We start from the raw sequence: 19,230 nt of genomic DNA, 5'->3' as shown, positions 1-19,230 counted from the left end.
AATTGCTGGACTGCAAATCAGCGCTTTTTGGATCACAAACTAAACAGGATTAAAAAAAACAGTTTAAACAGTTTAAATGGAACAGTGCTGCAAGATGGTTTTGGGATGCTTTTAAGTCACACTGATATTTAATTTGATTCATGCAGCTTATACTGCATTTTACTAGGGGGCAAATTAAAGGTGGATGAAGCCTTTAAACATATCCCAGTTTATATAAAGTGTGACTCCCCCCTCCTACCTGTTAAATTATAGTAAATATTTCCCTTCTTCTTTTCATTGTGTATTGCAACTAGGTTTACTTACTTACTTATGGTGTGTTGGTTACATTTAATAGTATTCCTATCACACCTGAAATTGCCCCTGTTTTTCTTGCTGCTCTACCATGGTTTTACCTCTGCTGCTACACATTTCTAAACATTTAAAATGATATGTTACATGAATCTATATCTTTCACAGATTTCCCCAAAAATCAATATCATCCCTCATGAATTCAGCATTTTTGTTCTTGTTTGTCAGCATGCTCACCTTTCTGGTATTGCAGCCAGAGCTGCTGCTGGGCCTTCTTGCTGGGGAAGAAGATACTGCAGCTGAGCTCAGAGCCATAGAGGGCCTCAGACACATAGTGGCTGCCGTATTGCTGAAGAAAAGACAACAGTTCTTCACGTGTGCTGTCCGCTGACAGTGTCTTCAGCACCTTGGAAAAGCCTACCAGGTCAAGAAGAAAAAATATGATTTGTATCCAGTATGAGGAAGGTGGGGTTGGTTATTAAGGTCAGGCTTATAGTTTAAATGTCCAATTCATGTTAAATTCTGAGTCCACCAAGGACGCAGACAGATGCAAACATTGTGAAATAGTGCAATAGCCCCAGTTGCTGTAACTGTAACTGAAGATAGCTAGCCAGTGTTCTGAGTCAAACTCAGATGTAATAGATAAGCAGACAATATAAAAAAAACTGTGTATAATAAACCTGTATAAGACAGTAAAAGCAGCATAGCAATTTTCTAAGGCATTGATCAAAGACTTCTTTGTAATAATAAGAAATTACAAAGTCAAATTATTCAGACACTGACCTGTAGATAAGGTGATGGAGCTGAGTTTGACTTTGTACAAATTGCTGCGCACTCTCCACTGTTGAACCATAGGATAGCCAACTGCTTCACTGAATTGGGCATCCCCTGAGAAAGATGAAAACAAGGGAAGAAAGATACCTATTAAGACAGATGGAGACAAGACAGACAGCAAATACAACAATATAAAATCAATTACAAATCTTAGATTCATGAAGAATAACTGAAATAAAAAATAAATGTATAGATAAATAAAATCCATCATTTCATTTGAAGAGTTTATTGTGGATTCATTGTTATCCATTATTGCCCTAACATCATTTATTATCACAGCCCATATCCCAGCTGCTACCAGATCAATGACAGATATATAGTGCAGCTTGAACTCCAATTGGATTGCTGACATTAGCAGTGGGAGCAATCTTGCTATTCTCCACAATTCAATTACCAAACTTTCACACCAGTTTAGAACTAAAGCTGCAAAAGTGAAGAGCAAGGGGGAAAAAAAGTCAAGTGCTTGATCCTTTGCCACTGGAAAGCATTTTACACCTGAGACATTCATGCACAATGAAAAATGGGCTATTTAGTTTTTTTCTTTCCGCGCGAGCATGTGTGTGTGCGTGTGTGTGTGTGTGTGTGTGTGTGTGTGTGTGTGTGTGTGTGTGTGTGTGCGCGTGTGTGTGTGTCCAATTCTGGTGAAAGCATAAAGCCAGTGAAAATCTCAGGGGTCAATTTGGACCAAATGGCAATTTAGCTAATGGAGGGATTAGGGAGCTAAGGTGGAGGTGCAAGTTTCAAGCCAAATGTATAAGTGACTCTGTCCCCAGCGGGATGGGTTCGAACAGTCCAGAAAAACATAAAACAATGAAACAGGAAGTTAAGTGTTTTAAGAGTTGACAAGGTCCAGTGCATGTGTGTGTGGACATGCAATAGCATCTTGATGGGCTTTGGGAGATGGGGCTCAGGATTTTACAGCACATTAGCACAAAAGAAAAGACCAGTGTATATTTTAGAACACAGAGGCAATCCATTAACAACAGGGACACACTGATTTTCTGCATTTCCCAAAACAATGTTGTCACTTCTCTCGGGTGGTGCATGTCTTTGCTCATGTACCTTGAAAATACAAAGGTTTAGACTGCAAAGCCTTATAAAATTGAAGGATCATTTTAAAGTAAGTGATTTGTTTAAGATAAACATAGGTGCTATGTTATACGTACACACCCTTACCTGTGAGGAGCTGCAGGTTGGGCTGGGGCTCAGATAACACGCCTCTACACTGTTCCTCTACTGGTAAAGGGATGACCATGAGACCATCAGCTAGTTGGGGAAAGTCCTTAATAAAGTTGTTGTCCCTGAGAAAGAAAGCAAGCAAGTAAGAAAGAAAGAAAGAAAGATGTATTTACTCTGGTTAGTGTTTACAAAAGCAGCCCATGGAGACTATTCAGTATCACACATCTACTTTAACTAAAGGTTGTGTTTTACACTCAAGGGCACAAAAACAAATTCAGAAATCCATGACAACAGCTCAACAATAGCTCACAATAAATATCTAGAATCCCGGCATGTTCCAGTGCCCAGTCAAGCTGCTGCCCTCCTGAATGATTCAGAGACAGGGATTTGGAGATTTTCCTGTTTTTCTGTCTTGCCAGTTATTCTATGATATTGTTATATTTGCTGTAATTTTATCAGTCTCCTCTGGTTCACAGGGGTTAGAATTAAAAATGCTGGGTTGCTTATTAATTAATTAATTAATTAACTAATTATACACAAATGATTTAACCTTTAAACACATCAAGGTGCACATACTATGTCATGCCTTGTCATCATGGAAATTCATTCAATCTATGAATTATGGCTGTGAATAATGGCATTAAAAAAGTGTGTGTGTGTGTGTGTGTGTGTGTGTGTGTGTGTGTGTGTGTGTGTGTGTGTGTGTGTGTGTGTCTGTGTGTGTGTGTGAGTGAGTGTGTGTGTGTGTGTGCAGCCTAATGCTTGGCGGCCCAACAAAGAAAACAGTTGTGTCCCCCAGTTTGAGGGCAGAACCGAGTGCTGCAGGCAAAGATAAGAACAGACCTCTTGGAATCTTTCTCTTTCTCTCTGCTGGAGAAGATAAGTACAAGAAAAAATGATAACGTGAAAGGAAGTGTGAGGGAAAAAATAATTTTAAAAAAGACCACCCACATTCTGTAGTTACAGTAGAGGCAACAAATAACACCCATAAATGCACAGAGAGCTGATATGTGTGAATACTATTACCATTAACTCTAAACATGTTTTCTAGTATTTTCTGTTTTTCCATGTATTTACATCTCCATGATATATCACATCGGACACATCACTTAAAAAATAAATGGCAGTACTCCTGCAAGTATAGAGATAGTGTACGTTCAGCTCCATTTTTGTTCTGTAGATAAACCGCTCTGGATTAGTAGATGGTTGAACCAAGCCAGCTGTGGTTCATTTCCTGTCAAAAAAGATAAGTTGTCCTGCTGCATTCTGAGAGCATGGCAAGCAGCAGCAACCCATCTCCCATAATCCACTTTTATGGGACTGTGTCTCAGAGCACAGACCTTGTGCCATGAAGACTCATCCTTTCTCTCTCTTTGCCTCCTCTAACCACAAAGCCTGTTAGATGCAATGACAAAGTTAGTGTTACATTGGAGGGGTGGAAGGATTGACTCAAGGGCAGAGGATGAGAGGAGAGAAAGAGAGAGAAAATAGAGGTACTGTAAAAAGATTACCATGGCTTATGCTCACAGAAAAAAAAAAAAAAACTATATTGATTGCTAAATTAAATCAGCCAGATTCACGCAGAGGCTCAAAGAGAACCTTTGGAGGTGTGTGGATGAAGATGACATGTAGCTTTATGGATTTTCAGGCCCAGATGTGGAGTGTCCTTGACACTTGATCTACAGTGTTCATTTTCTTTAACGCTGTGCTCGACCATTACCAAACACCCATTCATATACCAAGGTTGAAAGACATCCTCATAGTTCACTGCAGAGTTGCTCAAAAATAAAATTGAAAAGTGACTCTATTTGGAGCACAATAAAAGGGGTAAAGACTTGTGCCTCAGGTCTAAGCAGCGCTGGAGCTCATACAAAATCGTTAAATGTCCTTAACCTTCTTCTTCTATCATTCTTGACAAAAAATCATCTAAGGTAAGTGAAGATTTCTGTGACATCTGTGCCTTTTTGCAGAGGTTTAAGTGGTGAGGCAGAAAATTCAGAACAGGTGGCCTGAAGCATCCATTCTGCCAACAGCTCATTAGAAGAAGATACATTTATCTGTACCACTACAACCCAAACAAACCAATGCAGTTAACAAAATGAGGCAGTTATCTTTCAAGAAAGATCATCTCTGTTTCACAAAAATGGTAACACTGATTTATATCTCACCTTGGAGCAACAAACTGACATTTGTTAAACTGACAAGACTGTCTTAGTTTAACAGTTCCTACTATTATCCATTATATACATTATTAGTTACACCAGTGCTTTTCCTGCGATTAGGTCAATATGTCTGCTGTGAGAAAGGTCTACAGATGACCAGCCACCAGCACAAAGATGCCTACCAAGCTTAATTTTCTCTATACTGAATTCAGCTGGTTGAGTTAGATTAATTAGCTACATGACAACACATGCTGGTTGCATTGGGTCTTAACCTACACCATGTTTCTGCTAAAAGGCCTAGGCATAGGCGTAGATAATAAAATTAATGATGGCTGACTTCCATTTAACTGTGTTGGCTTCAAGGTCCTGATATTATGCATGTTGGCTCACTGTCACACTGTCATGGCTTACTGGGACAGTTGAACTAGAACAAAGCCACTGTTAATGTTATTAGTCACACCTTTCTCGACCATGTCGAGTCAAAATGTCTGCTGTGAAAAATGGCCTATCCTCTGCTATATTTATTAAATGTAAAAATGTACATTTCATTAAAAAAAAGTGAACTACTGGCCAGTAACATATTGTACCATGCCAAATGTATCATATCCAATCCATTTGATGAAGTGTCAAGTTTTAACTTTAGAGGGAGAGGCGCTTTTACCTCATTGTCAAGGAAGTAAACAGATTGCACGATTTGAAACTACTTTGATATGAATCCATCCTACCTAAATATAAATAATTATATTTTATTTTATAACTGGTATTTAAAGAAACATTACTTGTTTTTCACTTGCAAGAAACACAGGTTTAACTAATATAATTAAAATTGGATAAAGCCTGCACAACATCATATACACAACAGCTGCTGACATAAATGGAGCAGTCTTTATACCATTACTAATTACACCCACGCTTTTCCTAATATGACATGTCTGCTGTGGGTAGGCTTATTCACTTATAGTTTCCTACCCTTTGGATATATCTACAAGATATGTTGGCTAATATGTTAGCTTGTACATTTTGCAGTTATACAGTACTGTGCAAAAGGTTTAGGCACTTTAGATATTTAGATTCTTATCCAAATGCAATACCTTTTAAATACCTTCAAAATCATTCTGCAGCTTGACAATGACTACAAACATACAGCCAGAGTGATAAAGAACTATCTTCAGCAACAAGAGGAACATACTGTAGAGTCCTGCAACAGATGGTATGGCTTCCAGAGAGCCCTGATCTTGACACCCTAGAGCCAGTCTAGGATTACATGAAGATACAGAAGCAAGCGAGATGCCTAAATCCGCAGAATAATTGTGACAATTTTACAAGATGCTTGGAACCGCTTGGAGAATTGGTGCTGTTTTAGGGGAAAAACATGGTCACACCAAATATTGATTTGATTGATGTTTCTTCTGTTTACTGCACTTTGTATGACTTTAAATGGTGAATAAAAACATAATTGGTGGTATTACTTTTCAAAACATCCTCACTTTACTTTTAGTGCCCACTTTTGAACAGCATCCCATTGTCTGATTTTACTTTGATTCCATTAAATTATGGTCTTTTTGTAATGTAGCTCAGGATAGAGTTGTGCACACATACTGCCTCTAACAACTTACACAGCAGGCAGAAATTAACTGACATCAGAAAAACTTCATCTGGGACTCGAAGGGAAAAATTTAAGCTCTTTAGAAAGCCAATATTTAAACCAGGATCAACTCTTCTTAAAGCCTATTTCTGGATTGTTTTTTACTCTGTCCAGGTACCAAGCCTATTATTTTACCAACCGAGCTTACTTAAGACTCACACTCACATACACATCTACCCAGACAGCCTAACCACACTTAATAACCTCCAATTCACCAGACCAAATATGTGGGTCTGGACTTGCTGGGGCAATGCCAACACACTTGTCTATTTACTCATGTTTCATTCAGTACCCCTGTGTGTTCATTAGGGGCATTGGACACTGGGCTCCATCCTGGCCAAACCTATCCTACTTGAGTCTACAAGTGGCAAACTCTTCCCATGTGAGTGAGAATCTTCAGAACACAAGCCCTGCCATCCAGTGTATAATAAAACTATATCTGGTGGGATGAATACAAATATTCAAGGCCAGTTCATGCTTATATATTAAAGCTTTCTCTCTCTTATACTCTTATTCTCCATGTCTCTTCCCTGCCTCAGTGTGTACTATTTCAGTTCACACAGTAAAGATACATCTACTTATTAAACAAACTGGAGCTCAGGTCTTACATGCAAACTATTGTGTGTGTGTGTGTGTGTGTTTCACAGCCAAGCGTCAATGTCAGTAGTTCTTCTTTCTTCCATCTCTTATTCACTCTTCCGGCTTCACCTGCTCTCTCTCCTCCAAAATAACAGCCATTCTGGTGATGGGGACATATGAGAGCTATCTACAAGTCAATTTAGAAAAAAGTTTGTGTGTGTGTGTGTGTGTGTGTGTGTGTGTGTGTGTGTGTGTGTGTGTGTGTGTGTGTGTGTGTGTGTGTGTGTGTGTGTGTGTGTGTGTGTGTGAGTGTGTGAGTGAGTGTATCTCTGCCTATCTGAGTGTATAATAGGGAAACACATGAGGGCTATCTACAAGTCACTTAATTGAAATGCCTGTGTGTTTGTTTGTGTATATGTGTGTTCACGCACATGTTTGCCTGTGTATATTTATCTGGGTTTGTGACTGTGTAACTGATATTGAGTGGTACTTATCTAAACATTGTCTGAGGTAATTGGCTCTTGTGCTGTTTAGAGGGAATGTCCATGTAGAAACCTCATCCCTACATCACAGCACTGATCAGACACATGCAATCACATACTACATTTTAACTGCCCTGACGCAAAGTGTCAGTTCATTATCTAAAACCACAAGGCTTATCTAAGCCGCCATATAGATGAATGGTGCTTTCACCAGTGGCTTATATTGGGAAATCACATCCATTACTTTTTTGTTAGTTTTTCCTTCAGTTTTTCCTTTTCATCCATGTACTAAATATGATATTAAAACACCTACAAGGAGCCAAAGGTTTTGAACGATAAACTTTGGAGTCCAGAAATCCAATTTTCTGAACAGAACTGAATTATTTGTGCAACCATTAGTTTCAGAGATGACTGAACCTGCTGGCTTCTAATAGCTCCCCTAACAATTAGGACTTTCAGTAAACTGTAAGCCATGCAGGATGCTCTTTTCCACTCATTTAGAAGCTGCCTTTGTGAACTGATGCAAGCACTAACAAAGACTCCCCTAATTCCCTGAGGAAATGAGTATTGAATATACATACAAATCCTTGGTGCAAAGCTTACAAAGGATATATTTTGAGTATAAGAGTCTCTTTTCTAGCTCAGCTGCTAATTGAGGAAGAGCAACCTTCTTAGGTCAAAGCTGAACAAAGAAGCATGCAGTAGCTTTATAAAAACTGTTTTTGGGTTTGAATTTGTGTTTACACTCGGTTTTATTTTAATTTTGCTCTATTGTTCACAACCATCTGTTTTACACATATATGTCCTTATGCTTGTATGTGTATACATACATGTCTTTGTAAAGCACTTTGGTGAAAATCTGTTAGCTTTTTAAAGTGCTATATAAATGAAATAAACTTGAAACTGAATTCAAATGATCTATCTAATGATATATTTCAGGTAGCTGCATTCATTTGTATACAATGCCTTATGAGCCAGCTGTGTTGAGTCACCATGTCTCATCGATAAACATGGTAACTCAAATCTTACTGCTAATTACAAGATTGACAGGGAAACCCCTGACAATGAGGTACAAAATAGGAACTTTAGCACCCTCAGCAGAAACTCGGACTCTCATTTTACAGTTTATAATGTCAAACAACCTTACGTTTACATTGGAGTTAAGGTTATGCAGACTCTGTAAAAGGTGGGATCAATGTAGCTCTGGAAGGTTTTTATTAAAACAAACACAATTTTTTTGTTTAAATAGATTGGAGTTGACAATTGTGAACCGAGATTACTGGAGTAAAATGTATTTCCCCATCTAAATTTGTATGTTACAACACTAGCTTTTATCAGTGATGCTTTGGTTACACAATCTTGTCAAATAATCCACGATAGAACTGCAATCTTACCATGCTTTACTGTCCATTTATAGAATAACACTGGCATTGAGAAGTGTGTAGAATCAAAGAGTCTGAAATCTCTGTTATAATGAATACAGTAAATTGATAACTGAATGGTAGGGAAAGGAGAAGGGGCACTGCCACGATCTTCACCACTAGAGGCTGCTCTTTCTCTGTGCCAAAAGCAAGGCTAATGGTATCAGGAATAGTCCATGAACGTCAGTTTTTGTGTGTTTATGTCACTTTATGTAGAGACTGTAGGGTGCTCTTGTTGTTGCTCTGTCGGACTCCAAGGAAAAATTTAATTTGGTGTGTGGGAACAAAGGCACAGTATGATCATCCAGAGCGTATATGTAAAAAGCTTAATAATTAACTGCAAGATGTGTCAGGTAAAATCCTTCCTATCAGCTAATGTGTTAATGAACAGGTGCACACATTATAATTACACAGTAATGACATCAACAAATGTCTAGCTATTGTGTGTGTGTGTGTGTGTGTGTGTGTGTGTGTGTGTGTGTGTGTGTGTGTGTGTGTGTGTGTGTGTGTGTGTGTGTGTGTGTGTGTGTGTGTGTGTGTGTGTGTGTGTGTTTGTGTGCAACAGAGATGCAGGATATGAAAGGTCAGGTCGGGCACAGAGCCGGGATTCAGAGGTGAGCTGCAGGCAGAAGTCGCAGCTTTCCGAATCTGTCAGAAAGGAAGTGATTACAGTTCTGACTGAGGTGGAAAAGATTACTTCACCATTGGGATGCCAGAAGGAGGAAGAACCCAACCAGAGAAGGGGTTGAAAAGTCACGATATGCTGAGCGATAGCCAGTTTGCCACAGAGCGGAAGAGACAGTGAGGCAGTAGCTGAGGGTGAGACATGGACAAGACTGTAGGGTTGAATCATGATCTGAAGATATGAGGGTTGCAGTGTCCTTGGTAGCCTCCTCCGCTAACAACAGTGCTTTGAATGGTATGTGGGCAGCCACTGGGTGCCAGTGCAGTGCAGATAGGAGGGAGGGGGGTTATACTGGAGAATTTATGGAAGCTGAAGACAAGCAGGGCTGCAGCACACTGGATAAACCACAAAGGTGGAAGCAAGAAGATCAGGAGGGAGGTAGAACAGAAATGCAAATGGAGATAATTCCTTTCCTAATTGACTTCTGACACTTTTCTGAGTGTTGTCAATCTTTCATCATTAAACATTTCTTATAGGAACAACTTGCACTTGGGATATTTCTGCTTTTGTCATGTGCATTAAAGAAGAAGGAGACAACTAATGGGAAAAATGTATATGAAAAACACTGCAAAACAGATGCTGACAATTGCTGACTCCCTAATTTGTCTACACAATGAAAATATAAGGATAAACTGTGAGACATCTCTAAATGCTACTTAATTTTCCTTTCAATACGTAATGAAATCATTGCTCTACCTAGGGTTTAATCTTTTTAAAGATAAGAAGACATGGTGCAGCTGCAAGACAATACCAATTATGCTTGCACACAGGGTCTCCACCCAATCTTCTCCATCTACATCCAGAGCCAGAAAACAACACATAAAATCTGACATCCAGCATGACACAGCATGTTTGTAATTTCTATGGCCGCCACGCTGTTTGGATTCAAACCTAAATGGTATAATTACCCAGCATTTGAAAGAGAAGCGTACAATACAAGGCAGCACAGACAAAAGAAGGGGAAAAAAATGCCTAATTCAAAACCGTTGTCTCGACCCCAAAATATACACAATATACAAAAATGGCCACTGCATGTATGTTTTCATTTAAAGTTATTGCTATTCTCCATCATGCAAAAGCCAACTGGCAGTGTCGAATACACACTGTATAATAATATCAATTAAAGCCGCAAGCGGCGATGGCGGGCCCTCGCTCACCCATGCAACCGCGGGGCCTGAGGCATGGCGGGGCTGTGGCGTGAAGCAGAAAGTGAGAAAAAACCTGGAAGGAGGCCAAAAATGCAATGTTTCGTTCATCCAGTAGGGGGCAGTCACAGGTAGTTACACATATGGTCTGGTGTGGTCTGGTGTGTTCAGGGCGGCCACTCATCAGTCATGTGAAGTTTGGAGTGAATTGGACAAAGCATGAAGGAGTTATGAGAGGTTGATGGTTCATCCACCAGGGGGCAGTAATGGGATGCATGCAGGTGTGTTCAGGGTCAGTCCCTCATCACACGTGAAGTTTCGTGGAAATCGGACAATGTTGATGCAAAAAAAATGGCACTTCCTGTTTCCACTAGGGGGCGACATGAGCGACACCCCTATCCGATGGAAGAGGTCTCCACCCTGGACCTGTGTATCAATTTTCATGATGATATGTGTTCAATAAAGCCATCAAAAAGCCAAACGTATTTTCATGGCGAGGAATTGATGGTAGCCACGCCCCCACAGGGACGCCATTACTCGTAGCTTCACAGTGTTCATAATGTAGCTTCACCAACTGGTTTTGCATGTTTTAGAAGTGGAATGAAGTTGATGGGGTCAACTATGTATTTTTCATGAATTTAAGTTCACTTCCTGTTACCACCGGGAGGCGCTATGAGTTACGTGGGAAGTTAATATATCGGGACGTTCAGGGCGGAGCCATCATCATGTCCAGCAAGTTTGAAGCTGACTGGATGAAGTATGTGGGCGTGAGAGCCACTCGTATGTACATGGCGAGCACGCCAAAGTTAATTGAGCCCTGGCAGACACGCCCTTTGACCTACGGATGCGCAGAGCACAACTTAAGCTCAGCTAGGTCTGGAGATGTTGCGTACCAAATTTGAACTTGATCGGGCGAACGCTGTGGGAGGAGTTAATTTTAGGCGGGAAAAATCAAAACCAAAATGGCCGACTTCTTGTTGGGTTGAGGTCATGAGGTCAAGAGGCTTTTTTGCATATGTGGGTATAATACATATGTGTACCGAATTTTGTGAGCATAGGACAAAGTTAGCAAAATTCCCTATGGGCATTTTTGGACTTTGTAGGGGGCGCTATTCCGCCATTCTGCGTCGACCATGTGCGACCACCCAAAAATATCGAATTTCGGATGAGGCCGGACGTCCGTGCAAAAATATAAGCATTTTCGCATTTGGGAAAGGGGCGAAATTGGGGCACGAAATGTCGGAAGAATAATAATAATAATAATAATAATAATAATAATAATAATAATAATAATAATAATAATAATAATAATAATAATAATAATAATAATAATAATAAACATTACAATTTCAATAGGGCTTTCGCCAGGCGACTTGCAGTCGCCGCTCGGGCCCTAAATATCTCAAAACAGCCAAAATTTCATGGTTGGTCTTAATGGTAAACCTCAAATTGCTCAGTAAGTGGTTGGTTTACTTAAAAAAATGTGTTTTGTCACTTAACTTTAGTGGTTTCTACCATGCAGACAGTTTTGGCTTCATTAATACTATATTTGTCTCTGACATTTACTGTATACATATATACTAATACCAGTCGGTGGACAATTTCCAGTGAAACAACTTTCTTCTAAAAAATAAATAGTAATGTTCACATTTTGGACAGCATGGTTTATGGGTTATCCTGTTTTTCTTTTTTTTTTACATTTGTATTTATTCATGTATTTACTTACTTTAATTTGGGTGCTATTCAGGTGAATCAAAGGAGGACATTTCAAACTTGCACTTATTTGTTTGCATTCATTATAGCTGAATGATATTAAATGTAATTTAATGTGTCCTATCACATAATCAATCAGTCGAAATGGCTGTCTTTCTGTCGTTTCTATCCCGTTGCTTTGATAATGTTGCTGCACTTGCCCTTGAGAGCCATCCACAAAGTTTTTGGACTGCACAATCAAAGATTAATGAGGGCTGGGGTGTGTAGCTGTTCCAAATGCATGTAATATGCTTAATAGCTGTAATATCTATTATTTGAATAAACACTTGGTGCGAGAGGGGCCTGTCAGATGAGTCATAACAAAGATAAAGCATGGAGTGTCACCCCCAGATGAAGAATTAAAGAGTTATTAAAGGACAGCATCAGAAAACATGCTAATTTGTAGCGTAATAAAACAATCACAGATGTTTACCTTGAGAGTCACATTACAATCTGTTAGTATAGTAGCAGCCACAGCTCGGTTGATAAATGATTCCACTGAGAGGAGGAGATCTGGTGACTTTTCATGGGCAATATTGATTAAGCTCGGGATGTGATGCTGTCAGTGAAGCAGCCTCTGATGGGGAGTGTACTGTGGAGTTTGTGATTGTCTACACATGTGTTTGTGTTCATATGCAAGCTTCAGCATAGACAATTGACTAATTTATACGTTGCAGGATGCTGCCCAGCCAATCAAAATCAGTGGCCAAATACTGTGGTGCCTGTCAGAAACAATATGTTTCACATATAAAATCTAATTTTAGACAGAAACATTTTAAAATTATGATTTAAAATATGCCTGTGTGTAGTGATCCAAATATGTGTTAAGTAGGATTATATGAAAGGTATTACACATTGTTCTTGTACATTAGATTATTCATTGTTTTATCACTCTCTCTCTCTCCTTTAGACACACTTGCATGCGCGCACACACACACACCGCTCACACACACACACACACACACACACACACACACACACACACACACACACACACACACACACACACACACACACACACACACACACACACACACACACACACACACACATACACACACACATACACACACACACACACACACTAGTCAACCTCACTTTTATTCCACTGGGTTGTACATACAATTGAAATACAACGTGAGTGTGCATAGACATTTTTTTTTTTTTTGTAACTTGATATCTCTCTTGGCCTGCCTTAGGAAATTGTGGAAATTAACTCTGTTGGCCAGGAGCATTACCATAGAGATGGAGCTTGGTAATGCAGAGTGAGGGAGGCATGCAGGCCAGCTAGCTGTGGAACTGATTAGAGCCATTGCTTTTTTACTTTTTATTATTCCACTTGCACTTTCTCACTTTCCCTAAACTCTGCATTTGTGTCTATCCATCCTAACAAACTTATGTCACTCTTCTTCTCTTCCTCTTACTGTCATTCACTCACACACACACACACACACAGAAGTTAAAGTCGGCCGGAATGGCGATCAATCCCACTACATTGGTCCCACTGCTGGTATGAGGAGCTTAAAATGCCCTGAAATGGGGTTGTAGAGAGTACATTATTAACATTGATATGTGATAATGATCAAATCTAAAGCTTGCATAAGTAATGGTATTCATTTTTCGAATTATTTTTTTATCAGACAGTGGATACGTACATGATGTGTTGTTGAAGTTATCTGGTTAATTCAAAAGCAGCACAGCCCAGAGTAACCGCAGTAGCACGGCCCAGAGCCACAACAAGAAGTGAGTGCTTAAAAGACGGTCAGCTGATCACATCCTGTCCACAAAGAAAACGAGTTTGCCAGAACTCACAGTACAAATCAATTAGAGAGTTATTTTTTCCCTGCTGCACCACTACTCCTAAATCCCACTTTAACCCCTACATGCACACAGACACAGACACAGACACACACACACACACACACACACACACACACACGCACACACTAACACACCACAGTGTCAGGAGGAAAACCTAATCGGCAGCTAAAAACTCTTATGTCATCACTCTGAGAGTAAAGCAACACTTCTGAGCTTTAGATAGAGGGCAACAGAAAAACAATGGAAACTTATCTTTTCTTACTTGGCAAAGATGCAGATCTGTTTTAAATCTTCTATTCTGAAAAAAAAGATAACTTAACAGGAAGCCAAAGACAAAACATAATTCATTTTCTGTCTTTTTGATAAAGATATTAAATTAAATGCTATATTGTATGCTGCCAGAATGGTGAATGTGGTTTGAGAAATTCAAGTCTTTGTGCAATAACACAAGCATACAAATTAAAACTGGCTCTGAAGCTCAAGACAGAAGCCCTTGATCAACAAGTATCTCTAATGCTTCTACCTTGGCTTGGTTTGGTTCCTGCCATCCTCTTACAGAAAATACACACACAGGGCTTTTAAGAGTCACATCACAACTTTTCTTCGATTGTATCATCTTGTATTTAATCAGCAGTAATGCACCATGACAGCAAGTCACTCTTTGTATTTTTATTTTATTTTACAGTGTAATTACAGAGTGATAAGACTGGCATTAAAGTGTGTTTAAACGTTATTATGTTATCTGGTATTCTGTCAATCAATATGGTATGACTAACTGACTCTGGAAATCACATGCTAAAAGTTGTAATTAGCTGCTTTATAGTGTGGTCCTGCAGAGGTGAGTGTGGGCGAATATTAAATGTTGTGAACTTCATTTAGTTAAAGAAAATTGAGAAATTACTGCCATCTATTTATACATTGATATTTTTGAATAATTTATGAACGATAAATCTTGTGAAAGCAGGGCAAACTGTTGCAGAGAGAAGGATGGAGAAGTGGAAGACTTAAGACAGATAGTCAAGAGGGGATACAAAATTACAAATGCTGCCACCCTGCAGTTCACTGTTGCAGCTACAGTTCATTAATCAATACTAAAAACATCTAGCCTCTAATTCAGGTTTTACCCCTGGTCCACAAATTACTACATGCAATTTTCCCTCAGTGAAAGTGAGAGGCACCTGAAGCAATATTTTGGAGGACTAGCATTGCTAGGTACCCCACTGTGTGGCAACTCTACCATTTTCTGACGGTTTAATGCTTTATGCTGCATATTCTCATTTTTCATCCTCCAGCCTACTATTGATTCACTGGCTGCTGCACCTGCAAGTGATTTTATCAGTCTAGCAGGACTGCACAATAGCATCACCAGCTAAGCTAATTAAATACACAACATCCTTGTTCTTGTTTCTAGTTGCTCCTAAAGCATCATCCCATGTGGAATAGAAATTTCCAGTAAAGGTTTCAGAGAGAGGCTTGAGAGTGATATTATTAAAAAAAACACACAAACACACAACATAAATTAAATATGCAATCAGATTTACTGTGCAAAAGTGAGGAGACTGTTCAACCCATAAAAAAATATGCTTTCATTGTAATGATGAATTAGCTTGTTACAGTAGTTGAACAAGACTATGCAAAACTACTTCAGCTGAACCACAGGTGGCGAATGCTGCTAAAACTAAAAACTTCTGATTTAAGAATTTCTGTCCATATACAGTGGCTGATTTTTTAAAACATTGTCCCCTCTTCCCAGAATAATTCAGTCCCCCTTTGAGAGTCAGTGAAATGTAGTGCAATGGGTAATGTGTCCTAAACCCATATTTACTACTCACAGGCAGAGTAGAAAAAATATGGTAAAAGTGCACTAATGGAATAAGATGATATAGCCCTGTCTGATCTGGAAGTAATTCTAAATAAGTGCATACTATAGATACGCCTCTTTTATACTTCTATATAATAATATGTTACTATAATATAATAATAAAATATATTTTTAAAAAAACAAAAAAAAAAACATGCCAGTTTTGCCAGTTAATGTCATGATCCTCTTGTCTTCTGAAAATATATTTCTTATAATACATATCAAATTCAAATATGTTTAAAATTCCGATAACACACTTTTCTGAAGCCTGGAATGTCAAGAGGACATTATTCTCAAATCTACTGAACAGAATGATAGAGCACACACACACTGACACACACATACACACACACATACACACAAACAGAGACACAGAAGGAAAACTACACAATAAAGAGACCAGGATTAATCTCCATGCAGTCTCTTTAAATTACCAAAAATTAAAGACCAAAATGATGTCAAATCAACAGGCTACATGTACTCAGTTGAATGATTGTGAATACATTGTGTATAAGATACAAGGGGATCCACATTGGATGAACTACCACTTGCGGTCAACATGTATAGAGAGAAAGACAGAGGGTGCTGATTTAGCTGAATATGTTGAAGTTGAATTTGATTTAAAAAAGAAAAGTGAAATAAGCTTTGGTGTGCAGACGCAAACTTCTTCTAGCTGCATATCCTTTGCACCATGCTCTATACGCTTTTAACTAACTTCACCAGTGTGCGATGTCTTGACTACTGCCTAAACCCTAACCCACAGTCCAGCATGCTCAAGAAGCTTCATTTGCCAATTGCTGCACTTCGGCTATCTGTTGTTCCTCACATTTCTCTCACAGTTACTCTTTCCCAGTGCCTCGCTCTGTAACTTTTGCTTGGCTTCGCTCTTTGGATTTAGCCTTTTCTCTTTCCATTTATTTTGCTATTCATTTTCCTTCTAAACCCTTATCGCTGCCTCTACCAATTTACCTCTGTCTCTCTCTCTCTCTCTCTTTCTCTCTCTCTCTCTCTCGCTCTCTCGCTCTCCAGTCAAACAGCAGGTAGTCAGCTGTAAGCCCCTCTGACATTAGCTGATATTAGGCTAGGGTCTATTAGGTCCTGCCCTGCCATGTGAGTTATTGAGCAGAGAGTGACTGCCTCAGGAATGATCACACTCGCGGATGCAGAGGCTCTGAGTCACACCAGCAAACACATACCCGCACAAAGGTAAACACAAACCTACACAAACGTATGCGCACACGCATGCTAAGCCTCTGCAGTCTCCCAAACTTGCTCACCTTATGTCCTCTAAGCCAGGGAGGAATCACTGAGGCTTTAAGAACCTCCACTTACACGTGCATCATTTTTTGCCAAATTTTCTCTGCTAAGGCATCAGTGTGTGAATAAGAGGAAGTCAGCTACCAAAATGTGTGAAGGAAAGACACAGTCCTTGATTGTAAAAACGTATGTGAACACCAAGCATATAATTGAATTAATCAAATATGCAAGGCTAGTTTTTGCCATGAACTGTCAAGTACTGTGCATACGTATGTAAAAATGCAAAAAAGACAAATAGACAAACCTGTTGTGGTACAGAGGGGACACTTTTAAAAGGGATACTCAAGTAATTTAGTTTTGCACTTCTGTAAAGAAACTGGCACACTTTGTGGAACCTAATTGGGATCTAAATTAAAAAATAAAATCGAGGACAGATGAAAAAAACAAAACAATATGGTCAATATAAACACAGCAGAGCCTGAGATAACTTGACTTTTAGAAGCTATTCACCCCTAGTATTAACATGCAATCTGTATCTGGATATGTTATTGCATGTGGACAATGGCATCTGATCACTGAGCTTTGCATTTGCATATCAGGATCAATAAGTGTTCTTGTTATTTCAATTTTTCTTGCTAGATTTGATCTTTATATGCAAATTAGGCAGGTGGAACAGGCGTACTTGTAGCCCTAGGCTCTACTTATGTTCACTTTTCCAAGGAAAAGTCTGTAGCTTGAAAGCTCTCCTTCAATAGTGGGAAGTGGATTATCTAGAGTGTGACCAAACTGTACAGATTGCATTTATACTTTACATATCCAAATGTAGCCAGATAAATTGCATTCCTATTGCAATACATTCCATGTACAGTCACAACTGCCTTTGCATGCTTTTTTCCTTATCCAGATTATATCCTGATACAGGATTAATGTTATTACCAGGTTTAAATAGGATCTTGGTAGCTCCAGAAATTATAGCTACTATGCGTTCCTAATGCAACAATAGCATATTTTCAATAGACCCTCTTTTCTGGTAAACACCCAAATCTTACAAATGCAAGGACCCCAGTTTGTATCACAGACTTTCTGTAAACATTTATGGACTATAATCTAATCTAGTCCTAAGCATAGATAGCCCTCAACACATGATCAAGGGTTATAGAAAACATTATACAACTTTTTTCACCATTTGAATAGTACTATCCATGACTTCATGATTGAACCTCATTGCATGGAAATGTGCCACTTTTAACTACATACCCACTACAATTAAGAGGTCAGTGGCAGATATAGTGTCCTCATTTTCATGCTAGGGTAACTGTTATTTATTGTGTCTACAAGCCTAATGCACTACATTTCAATATATAAAACAAAAACCAATTAAATATGTGCATACACTAGAGGCAGTGTGTTAGTGATTGAAGTTAATGGACCCTGAATGCAATATGATTTAGGAATAACCGTCAGTGCTTCAGAGAAAGTGTCTTTTTAAAGTTTTTACTCAAAGTGTTTTGAAACAGTATTACAAAACAAAAGACAGAGCACACACAAATCTGTATGGGGTCATAAATCTGGCCCACACAAATATGCACGTAGGAAGGAATAAAAACTAAATTCTATGTTGGGAGCTTAAACAAGAAAGAACATTTATTTTAGGAAGAGAATTAAGAAGCTTCTCATCAACTTTGAGAAGCTTAACCCTTCACCTGAACAGTCTGCTTCACTGTCTCATGGCTACTCATTATGTGGGAAGAAATTGCCTTATAATATTTGTTGACTCAACTCCCCAGTAGCAGCTACCGTGTGTGCACCAAGGAGATAATTACTGAAAATTACAGAGGAACAGGGAAATGTGGCTGCGTTTGTCCCTGTGAGCCTTGTGGGCTGCCAGATTCACAAATTATTCATGTTGTGGTGTCGTCTTAGTTTGAGAGGTGAGCGGTGATGAGTGCAGTGTGCCTATCAAAAGCGGTTTTGTCTCTTTTCTTCCTTAATGTATCTTATCATTTTTGTAAAAAGCATCTTCGACATCAGAGTGACAAGGGTGGCAGCGCCACCTTCACAAAGCAGGTGAAACCTCTTCATCTTCTCCTTCTCTACTGCTGCTTCTCATTCGTTACAA

The 19,230-nt window shown here is 39.1% G+C and overlaps 1 protein-coding gene across 2 annotated transcripts in view; it reads right to left on the bottom strand.

The window, feature by feature from the left end:
* LOC133995312 (astrotactin-2-like) overlaps nucleotides 1-19,230 on the bottom strand; it is a 287,008-nt gene that overhangs the window by 60,627 nt on the left and 207,151 nt on the right. For both annotated transcript variants that reach the window (XM_062434657.1, XM_062434658.1), the window contains exons 14-16: nucleotides 2,299-2,423; nucleotides 1,072-1,176; nucleotides 526-705 (exon numbers count right to left, since the gene is read on the bottom strand). In XM_062434657.1, coding sequence (XP_062290641.1) covers nucleotides 526-705; nucleotides 1,072-1,176; nucleotides 2,299-2,423 — 410 coding nt within the window. The remainder of the gene's footprint in view (nucleotides 1-525; nucleotides 706-1,071; nucleotides 1,177-2,298; nucleotides 2,424-19,230) is intronic.

Source organism: Scomber scombrus, chromosome 15 (assembly GCF_963691925.1).
Source record: "Scomber scombrus chromosome 15, fScoSco1.1, whole genome shotgun sequence".
In the NCBI taxonomy this organism is placed as follows: domain Eukaryota; kingdom Metazoa; phylum Chordata; class Actinopteri; order Scombriformes; family Scombridae; genus Scomber; species Scomber scombrus.
The sequence above is the reverse complement of the archived record's forward strand: the minus strand, read 5'-3'. Positions and strand labels throughout refer to the sequence as shown.